Source organism: Chlamydotis macqueenii, chromosome 28 (genome assembly GCF_036417535.1).
Source record: "Chlamydotis macqueenii isolate bChlMac1 chromosome 28, bChlMac1.mat, whole genome shotgun sequence".
Lineage (NCBI taxonomy): Eukaryota > Metazoa > Chordata > Aves > Otidiformes > Otididae > Chlamydotis > Chlamydotis macqueenii.
Window position 1 is genome coordinate 1,686,045 of NC_141583.1, and position 8,799 is coordinate 1,694,843.

General features: G+C 70.2%; 2 protein-coding genes across 5 annotated transcripts; both read right to left on the reverse strand.

The window, feature by feature from the left end:
- Nucleotides 1-577: 577 nt before the first annotated feature.
- On the reverse strand, nucleotides 578-3,451 carry NUDT17 (nudix hydrolase 17). Of its 2 annotated transcripts, XM_086768095.1 has the most exons (8): nucleotides 3,358-3,429; nucleotides 1,916-2,038; nucleotides 1,662-1,836; nucleotides 1,548-1,573; nucleotides 1,326-1,418; nucleotides 1,139-1,237; nucleotides 922-1,037; nucleotides 578-820 (listed from the first exon to the last, which is right to left on the reverse strand). In XM_086768095.1, the coding sequence occupies exons 1-8, from the start codon at nucleotides 3,427-3,429 to the stop codon at nucleotides 616-618; spliced, it is 909 nt and encodes a 302-aa protein (XP_086624221.1). In that variant the 3' UTR covers nucleotides 578-615. The 2 variants fall into 2 exon arrangements, with proteins under 2 accessions (XP_086624221.1, XP_086624222.1); XM_086768096.1 differs by lacking the exon at nucleotides 1,916-2,038 and having other exon boundaries at nucleotides 3,358-3,451.
- A 213-nt stretch (nucleotides 3,452-3,664) lies between these two features.
- Nucleotides 3,665-8,782, reverse strand: POLR3C (RNA polymerase III subunit C). Of its 3 annotated transcripts, none has more exons than XM_086768092.1 (15): nucleotides 8,732-8,782; nucleotides 8,013-8,189; nucleotides 7,530-7,755; nucleotides 7,103-7,288; nucleotides 6,931-7,019; nucleotides 6,502-6,606; nucleotides 6,291-6,383; nucleotides 6,129-6,209; nucleotides 5,972-6,023; nucleotides 5,818-5,878; nucleotides 5,577-5,727; nucleotides 5,393-5,494; nucleotides 4,172-4,221; nucleotides 3,913-4,062; nucleotides 3,665-3,808 (listed from the first exon to the last, which is right to left on the reverse strand). In XM_086768092.1, exons 1-15 carry the CDS (start codon nucleotides 8,750-8,752, stop codon nucleotides 3,727-3,729), a joined length of 1,626 nt encoding a protein of 541 aa, XP_086624218.1. In that variant the 5' UTR covers nucleotides 8,753-8,782; the 3' UTR covers nucleotides 3,665-3,726. The 3 variants fall into 3 exon arrangements, with proteins under 3 accessions (XP_086624218.1, XP_086624217.1, XP_086624219.1); XM_086768091.1 differs by having other exon boundaries at nucleotides 7,530-7,785; XM_086768093.1 differs by lacking the exon at nucleotides 5,393-5,494 and having other exon boundaries at nucleotides 7,530-7,785.
- Nucleotides 8,783-8,799: the final 17 nt, after the last annotated feature.

An 8,799-nucleotide genomic window follows, 5' to 3' on the forward strand; every position in this document is an offset into this window, starting at 1 on the left:
TTTTTTTTTTTAGCACCTTTTTTTTTTTTTAACCGCTCCTTCCCCAAAATTCCAGGCCCGGTGAGGGCGGGACGAGGGAGTGGCGCACCGTACGCTGCTCGGAGGATTTCCTGCTCCTTGTACGGTAACCGCCGTAAACCTTTCCATGCAATAAAGCTGTTAAATCCCTGCGGATCTGCCGGCTCGCGCGCGGAGCCGCTCCCGTTTAGCCGGAGCCGAACGGCTGCCGCTTCCACTCTGAAAAGCGGGAGTTCGGGGGCCAGAGCGCGCCGGGATCGCGGCCCCAGCTCGCCCGCGCGTGCTCCGGGACCCCTCTGGAGGGGTTTGCGGAGTCTGGGTTTCCGAAATCCCCCGCCGGAGGGGGTTTGTTCTCAACGGGATCGCGCTGAGGCGCCGGGCTGCCCTAACTCTGCTCTGCTCTCCCCGCAGCCCCGAGCAGCAAGCGCGGCCCAGCGCGGGACCCCGACCCCCACCAGCGCGGTGGCCCCGCTCCAGGTAACTGCCAGGGCCTCTGCGCGTCCTCGCCAAACCCAGCACGGGTCTGCGCCCCTTCCCGCTCCAGCCTGGGCTCCAGTCCTCGGGGGCAGCAGTTTTATTCCCTTTTTTTTATTCCCTTTATTTCCTTTCCCGGCACGGCGCGACGCTGCCCAAGGGCCGGGGCGGCCCCCGCTCCCCCGCGGACCCCAGCCAGAGCCGAAGGGCGAACCTGGTGCCGGTGCTGACCCGTTCCACGTCGTCCCCCGCAGCCGGGGCCGCGGTCAGGAAGGTGGCGGTGGGCAGCTGGGCGATGCCGGAGGAGCCGTGGCTCAGCTCCGTGACGCTGGGAGACAGAAGGCGATTGGGGACGGAGCCACGTGGGGCGCCCCATTTTTGGGGGTTTTTTTTTTTTTGCACCTTTGTCCCTGTCCCCGACATCCTCACCCGACGGTGGCCGGCAGCGCGCTGAGGTCGTTTCCCAAACTGGCGATGGCCTCCAGGATGGGGGGCTCCAGCCAGGCGTAGGCACTCACCTCGCTCTCGCTGGGACGCATCCTGGCCTGAACCCCCACACAAACCCCTCAGGCACCCCGGGGCGGGGTGGGGGGGGGACACACATGAACCGTCCCGTCCCTGTCCCCGTCCCCGTCCCCGCGCTCACCTCCAGCCGCTCGTGGGGTTCGGCGGAGCGGAGCAGCAGGTAGGCGACGATGTGGTGGCGGCGCGGCGGCCCCCGGCTCGGTGTCGGGGGGTAGACGGACTGCGGGGACAGGGGCGGGGGGTTGGCGGACGGAGGGGACCCTGGGGACACCCCCCCGCCCCCCAGCCCTGCGGGACGCGGGTGTCACCTCCCAGAGGCCGAGCATCCTCCAGGAGAAGGTCCCCGCATCCAGGCGCAGCCCCGTCTCCTCCTCCAGCTCCCGCAGCCCCGCGTCCAGCAGCTACGGAGGAGAAATTGGGGGGTGGAGGGGGGGGAATCGGGGTGCACCGTGCCCCCCCACCCCCCCAGCTCACGCTGACCCCATCCCCTCCCAGGCGGAGGCCGCGACGTCCCCGCGCCGTCCCCTCACCTCTTCTCCCGGCTCCACCTGCCCACCTGCGGGGAAGGCCAGCGAGTGAGGGGCACCGCAAAGTAACCCGCGCACCCCCCTCCAACCCCCCCACCCCGCCCCGGCCGGACTCACCGGGCGGCACCCAGGCGTTGGGGAAGACGCGGAGGGCGCTGGCGCGGCGGGTGAGCAGGACGCGGCCGCTGCTGGCCCGCAGCAGCGTGGCCACTGCCACGGCCACCCCCGGGCCCCCCGGCTTGGCCGCAGCCCGCTCCCCCCCCCGGCGCTTGGCGGGGCAGGAGGGCGGGCGCTGCGGGGAGAGGGGACATGAGGGGGGGGGACGCAACGGTGGCGGGGGGCACCCAGGGGGTCCCCTGGCCCCCACCCACCTCCAGGAGCGCGGCGGTGGAGCCGGGGAAGGCTGCGTCCGAGAGGAGGAAGCGGCCGCGGTGCAGGCCGCAGTGCACCGCCGCAGTGTCCTCGTGCGCCGGGCAGAAGGCGCCGGTGACGCTCTGCGGGGAGGGGACGGCGAGGGCAGCGCCGGCACACGAGGTGAGACCCCCCCCATGCACCCCCACCCCCCACACAGCTCCTTGCACTACGCTGACGTTCGCACACGCACCTGCAGCCTTCGCACACACACGCTGCGTACTGCGGCGCGTGCCCCCTCCTCAGCCCTGTTCGCGCCTCGCACGCCCCTCGCGCAACCCCTGCCGCCCCGTGTGCCCCTCGCACGCCCCTCGCACGCTGCCACCACCCCGTGTGTCCCTCGCACGCCCCTCGCACGCTGCCACCACCCCGTGTGCCCCTCGCACGCCCCTCGCACAACCCCTGCCGCCCCGTGTGCCCCTCGCACGCCCCTCGCACGCTGCCACCACCCCGTGTGTCCCTCGCACGCCCCTCGCACAACCCCTGCCACCCCGTGTGCCCCTCGCACAACCCCTGCCGCCCCGTGTGTCCCTCGCACGCCCCTCGCACGCTGCCACCACCCCGTGTGTCCCTCGCACGCCCCTCGCGCAACCCCTGCCGCCCCGTGTGCCCCTCGCACGCCCCTCGCGCAACCCCTGCCACCCCGTGTGCCCCTCGCACGCCCCTCGCACAACCCCTGCCGCCCCGTGTGTCCCTCGCACGCCCCTCGCGCAACCCCTGCCGCCCCGTGTGCCCCTCGCACGCCCCTCGCGCAACCCCTGCCGCCCCGTGTGCCCCTCGCACGCCCCTCGCGCAACCCCTGCCACCCCGTGTGCCCCTCGCACGCCCCTCGCACAACCCCTGCCGCCCCGTGTGCCCCTCGCACGCCCCTCGCACAACCCCTGCCGCCCCGTGTGCCCCTCGCGCAACCCCTGCCGCCCCGTGTGTCCCTCGCACGCCCCTCGCACGCTGCCACCACCCCGTGTGCCCCTCGCACGCCCCTCGCACAACCCCTGCCGCCCCGTGTGCCCCTCGCACGCCCCTCGCACAACCCCTGCCACCCCGTGTGCCCCTCGCACGCCCCTCGCGCAACCCCTGCCACCCCGTGTGCCCCTCGCACGCCCCTCGCACAACCCCTGCCGCCCGGTGTGCCCCTCGCACGCCCCTCGCACAACCCCTGCCACCCCGTGCGTCCCTCGCACGCCCCTCGCGCAACCCCTGCCGCCCCGTGTGCCCCTCGCACGCCCCTCGCGCAACCCCTGCCACCCCGTGTGCCCCTCGCACGCCCCTCGCACAACCCCTGCCGCCCCGTGTGCCCCTCGCACGCCCCTCGCACAACCCCTGCCACCCCGTGTGCCCCTCGCACGCCCCTTGCGTGCCTTGCACACCCCTTGCCCCCCCCCCATTGCCCCCCCCGCCGTACCTGCCCGAACCGCGCCGGCCCCCCCGCCCTGCCCCGCCGCACGTGCACCAGCAGCCGCCCCGGCCCCGCCATGGGGCGCTGCGGGCCTGGGCGTGGCCTCTTTCCGGGTGTGGGCGTGGCCTCTTTCCGGGTGTGGGCGTGGCCTCTTTCCGGGTGTGGGCGTGGCCTCTTTCCGGGTGTGTGGGCGTGGTCTTCCGGTGGGCGGTGCCACGGTGAGGTGGGGGCAAGCGCGCCCCCTGCCGGCGGCCGTGTGGGCACCGCCCCCGCGGAGGAAACACCGGTGGCTTTTTAAAAAAAAACGCTTGGATTTTTATTTTTATTTTTATTTTTATTTTTATTTTATTTCTTTATTTTTTTTCCCCGGCAGCCTCAAGGCCGCTTCAGCGTGCTCTCGATGAAGGACTCCAGCACGAAGATGGTCTCGTCCACCTGGTTCTCGCTGGCGTCCAGCCTGGGGGAGGGGGCGGAGGGGGGGCGGTGGGACGGCCGCCGCCGCCGGGGTCCTCGCCCCCCAGCCGCCCCTCCCCGTCCCCCCCCAGCCCGGGCGCCGCTCACTTGTTGACGTTGCGTTTGAGGGTCTCCAGCTGCTGGCGCTCGGGGGCCGTGATCATCTCCTCGATCTCCTGCAGCTGCGCCTGCTCGGCGCCGGTGGCCTGCATGGACGCCAAGATGGCTTCCACGCGCTGCGACTTCTCCAGCAGCCTCCTGGGGGGTGGGGGGGTGGGGGGGGAGAGACCAGGAACGTGGCGGCTTCGGCCTCCCCCCACCCCACCGCAGCCCCTCCCTCGCGACGCCTCAGCCCCCCCGCGCTCACTTGTTCTCCTTGGTCTCGAACTGGCGCCGCTCGATGAGGTTGGCCACGCTCTGGGAAGAGGGAAGAGAAACGGGGCCGGGGGGAGCCTTCGTCCCACCCCCCACCCCCCCGCGTGGCGGCAAAACCCAACCCGGGCGGTGAAACAGGGACGGGACGGCACCGCCTGGGAGAGGCCCCGGGGCGGAGGAGGTGGCCATCACGCCCGGCTGGGGGCTGTGAGGGGACGCGTGGGGGTGGCCCAACTGCCCCCTTGCTCGGGGGTGGAGGAGGAGGAGGAGGAGGAGGAGAACCCTGCATGGTGGTGGAGGAGGAGGAGGAGCAGGAGAACCCTGCATGGTGGTGGAGGAGGAAGAGGAGGAGGAGAACCCCACGTGGTGGTGGTGGTGGAGGAGGATGAGGAGGAGGGGGAGGAGGAGGATGAGGAGAACCCCGCGTGGTGAAGGAGGAGGAGGAGAAGGAGAACCCTGCGTAGTGGTGGAGGAGGAGAAGAAGAAGGAGAGTCATACATGATGATGGAGGAGAGGAGGAGGAGGAAGAGGAGAGCCATATGTGGTTGTGGAGGAGGAGGAGGAGAACCCCACGTGGTGGTGGTGGAGGAGGAGGAGGAGGAGGAGGAGGAGGAGAGCCACACATGATGATGGAGGAGAGGAGGAGGAGGAAGAGGAGAGCCATATGTGGTTGTGGTGGAGGAGGAGGAGAACCCCACGTGGTGGTGGTGGAGGAGGAGGAGGAGGAGGAGGAGGAGGAGAGCCACACATGATGATGGAGGAGAGGAGGAGGAGAGCCATGCGTGGTTGTGGTGGAGGAGGAGGACCACCACACATCGTGACGGTGGTGGATGAGGAGACGAACCACGTGTGGTGGACAAGGAAGAGGAGAAGGAGAAGAAGGAGGAGGAGAGCCATGCACGGTGGTGCTGGTGGTGGTCACGGAGGAGGAGAAGAAAAAGTAGGAGGATGAGGAGGAAGAGGAGAAGAAGGAGCAGGAGGAGGAGAGCCACGTGTGGTGGTGGTGGATGAGGAGAAGAAGAAGGAGGAGGAAGAGGAGGAAGAACAGGAGAGGCACACGTGGCGATGGTGGAGGAGCACGTTTGGGCGGAGAGGGGGCCCGGCTTTCTCTCCCGTCAGGAACACAACTCTCCGTCACGCTATTTGCGCGGACGAAGGCCAGGCGGGGCCGGGCCGGGGGCTCTGGGGGCCGCGCGGGGGCACCGGGATTTACCTTGTAGCACCTGTGCAGCAGCATCCGCGCGGAGCACGGGACGTTGACGGTGTAGAGGTAGAAGGTGCGGGACGGCGCGTGGTCGGGGGTCTTGGGGATCTCCTGCCGGGGTTTGGGGGGGGGGGGGGCGGGGTTCGGCCGGCGTCCCTCACCGCCGGGGCGCGGCGGCGTTCCGCTGACTCACCTGCAGCGTCACGAAATTCTCCGACAGCATTTTGTAGAGCATCTCCTTGGCTTCCTTGGCCGGGATCATGGCAAAATCCTCCACCTGCTTCTGCTCCAGGTGCTTCTTGCGCAGGAGCAAGCGGAAAATCCGGGCGCAGCGGGAACCGAACCTGCGCCGGGACGGGAAAACGTCGGCGGGCCGAAGCGAGAAGGGCGCCGCCGGGGTTGGGGGGGGGACGGGGGGGTCTCCGAAGCCTCACCTCTCCTCCACGACGGACTCCAGCGTCGCCGTGGCCAGGGACGCCAGGGCCTTGTGGAGATCTGCGCGAGGGCAGCGTCAAGGGATAACAGCGGCCGGCGGGAACGGCTCTCGGCGCCGGGAAGCGTCGCGTCGGGCGCTTCCGCAAAGGATACTGACGGTGTACGTGCCCCCGCCGCTGTCCCCGGATTTACCCACGAACTCCAGCTATGAGAAAAAAAAAAAAAAATAAAAATTCGGCGATCAAAATCCCGGTTTTCAGGCGATCGAGCGGCGATTCGCTCCTCGGCGCCGGCGTCACGCGGCTCCTACCGGGTCGTCCGCTAACAGGGTGAGGTATTGGTCCAGCACCTGCTTCCCGATGTTGTATCCGGCTGGAAGAGACCTGAAAATCTACGGAAAAGCGGGTGAAACCGGAACAGGTGGCGTTTTCCAAACCCGCGGGGGCTTCTCCCGAGCGCGGCGGGAACCGACCTCGTTGGAGGAGAGCGGCTGGGTGTACGGCGCGCCGGAGGACGTGGTGACCTCGCTCATGCGCAGCATCGTCCGCACGATTTCGCTGCTGGTCTGGATTCGGGGGGGGAGAGAACTGCTGGGCTGGGGGCTTCCCCCCCCCCTCCGCCGGGAGCGACGGAGCCCCCGCGCCGCGGCGGCGAGCGGGAGGTTGGCGGGGGCGTCCACCGACCTGGTCCATGCGGCTGGCCACGGCGCCGACGATGGCCTGGTCTCGGAAGTGCTGGTGGAACCGGGAGATGTTGACTTGCCAGTAAATGCCGTCGTCGGGGGGAGGCTGCGGGGGAACGGCGAGAGAGAGGGGGGGGAAATGGGAGAGGAGGGGGGGAAATGGGAGAGGAGGGGGGGAAATGGGGGGGGGGAAATGGCGGGAAAATGGGGGAGGGGGGGAAATGGGAGAAGAGACCCAAAAATGGGAGAGGAGGCCCCAAACTTCTCGTTTAGCCCCCCCAGGGAACGTCTCTGGGAAGACGCCGCGTCCCCGGAGCCCGAGAGCTCGGAGAAGGAAGGGGCTCAGCCCCGGGCCGGCCCCCCCCGGCCCGTGACGTTTGGGGCCGGCCCGCGTCCTGAGCCGCCCCCGACGGCCGACCGGCGCCGGTACCTCCGCGCTTCCTCCCTCTTGCTTCTGCCTTTTCGCCTGGCGCTCGCCGCCCTCTTCCTCGTCGCACGATCGTCTCCGCTTCCCCTTCCCTGCCAAGCGACGCTGGCGCCGGTGGCTTTTCGCGACCCCCCGGCGGCGGGGTGCGGGGCGCGGGGCGCGAGGGGCTGCTCACCCACGAGGCTCAGCCTGGGCACGGCGTACATGTCCTTCTCGTCCAGCAGCAAGGCGGGCGCGGCGGGGGGCGGCGCGGCGGGGCTCCGGGGGGTTTCGGGAACCAGCGGGCACCTCTGGACGAAGTGCGTGTCCGCCAGGCGCACGAAGGTGCCGGAGACTTCGGCGTAATCCACGCTTTTCCCAGCTAGGCCCCAGGAGAGGCGGCGGCGTCATGCCCCGCCGGGGCCGAGGCGCTGCCGCGGGGAACGGGCCGCTTGGAGGCCAGTTCTCCCAGTTCACGGCCAGTTTGGCGCCGTAACGCCGCCCGCCGAGCCGCCGGCGCCGCGTCTGCCCGGCCAAACCGGAGCCGCCGTGCCTCCTCCCGCTCCCAGATTCCCTTTTTTTTTTTTTTTTTTTAAAATTTTTAAGGAGAGGAGCTTCCCCACCTTCCATGGTTTCGGTCAGCCTGTCCGCCACCTTCCTCACCACGGCGCTCATCGTCATCTTGCCGTTGAGGAGCAGCTCCTCCACGAGGAGCTCGCCGCTGTCGCCGTAGAGCGTCTTGGCGGTGTAGATGTAGCGGGGGTAGCGCAGGATGCGCAGGACCCGCTCGCAGCGGGCCTCGTACTCCACGAAGCCGCGCTTCTGCAGCTGGTATGTCGCCAGGTTGTGCTGGATGAGGACGCACAGCGCTTTCTTCGCCTGTCCGAGGCGCGGCGGGGGCGCGGTTAGGCGACGGAGGGGCCCCCCCGCCGCGCTCACCCCCCCGCCGCGCTCGCCCCCCCGCCATTCCTCCCTCTCCTCCTGCCTACGCTGCTTTTTACGGGTGATTTCAACCTTTTTTGAAGCGGCCATGCGCCCGCCTGTCCTTCCCAAGCCGTTCCTGCCGGTTTCTCCTCCCGGGCCGACGCGGGGAGGTCCGGACGTACCTGCTCCAGCAGCAGCCCCGTGTCGCCAACGAGCAGCCGCAGCGGCTGGGCGCCCGTCCGCAGGAGACAGGTCCCAATCTTCTCCACGATCTCCCCAAAATGTTCGCGCAGCAGGAGGGAGCACAGCTTGATTTCCGCCTGAGTCATGGCGCCGGCGGATCGGAACCCCCGGTGGCGCTGGGGAAGAGCGGGGGCTGGTTTTTGGGGGGTGGGGAGGGGGCGCCCCGGGGAAACCCCATCCGTGCCCCGTCCCAAAACGGGGCGGGGGGGCAGGGGGAGAGCGAGTCTGGAGCAGAACCAGCCCCTGGCGCTGCGGCGGGGGGGGAGGGGGAGAGGGGACGGCGATTCCGGCGCGCGGGTGGGCCCAGGGTCCCCTCCGGGGGGCGGCAGCCCTTTTTTGGGGGGCACGGCCCCACAGGTCCCCCTCCCGAGGGGGCAGCCACGTCACAGGGACCCCTCGTGTCCCCCATCCCAGCTGGGATGCCCCCCCCAGGAGGGCCGGGGTGCCGTCGGGCGGGTCGGGGTCCCCGTGCCGCCCCCCCCCCCTCCGGGGGCCGCCAGCCGGGCCCCGCATCCACAGCCCCCCCTCCCGAGCAGCGGAGCCCCCGTCCCGGCTGGGATCCCCTCCCGGCGGGGCGGCGGGGCTGTCAGAGGGTTCGGGGTCCCCCCCCCGGGAGACGCCAGCCTCGCCGGAACGGGCCCGCCGTGCTCGCACTCACCCAGGCCCGGCCTAGGCCCATGCGGCCACCATGACAACCGCCACTTCCGGTTCCCCGCCCGCCACTTC

Excerpts from the sequence above, each read along its gene's own strand:
- NUDT17 (XM_086768095.1), bottom strand. The coding sequence starts at position 3,429 with ATGGCGGGGCCGGGGCGGCTGCTGGTGCACGTGCGGCGGGGCAGGGCG. Across the intron at positions 1,419-1,547 it reads AGGTGGAGCCGGGAGAAGAG|CTGCTGGACGCGGGGCTGCG; the intron begins GTGAGGGGACGG and ends TCTCCTCCGTAG. Across the intron at positions 1,038-1,138 it reads AACCCCACGAGCGGCTGGAG|GCCAGGATGCGTCCCAGCGA; the intron begins GTGAGCGCGGGG and ends GTGGGGGTTCAG.
- POLR3C (XM_086768091.1), bottom strand. The coding sequence starts at position 8,752 with ATGGGCCTAGGCCGGGCCTGG. Across the intron at positions 6,024-6,128 it reads CCCTGTTAGCGGACGACCCG|CTGGAGTTCGTGGGTAAATC; the intron begins GTAGGAGCCGCG and ends TTTTTCTCATAG. Across the intron at positions 3,809-3,912 it reads CTCAAACGCAACGTCAACAA|GCTGGACGCCAGCGAGAACC; the intron begins GTGAGCGGCGCC and ends CCCCTCCCCCAG.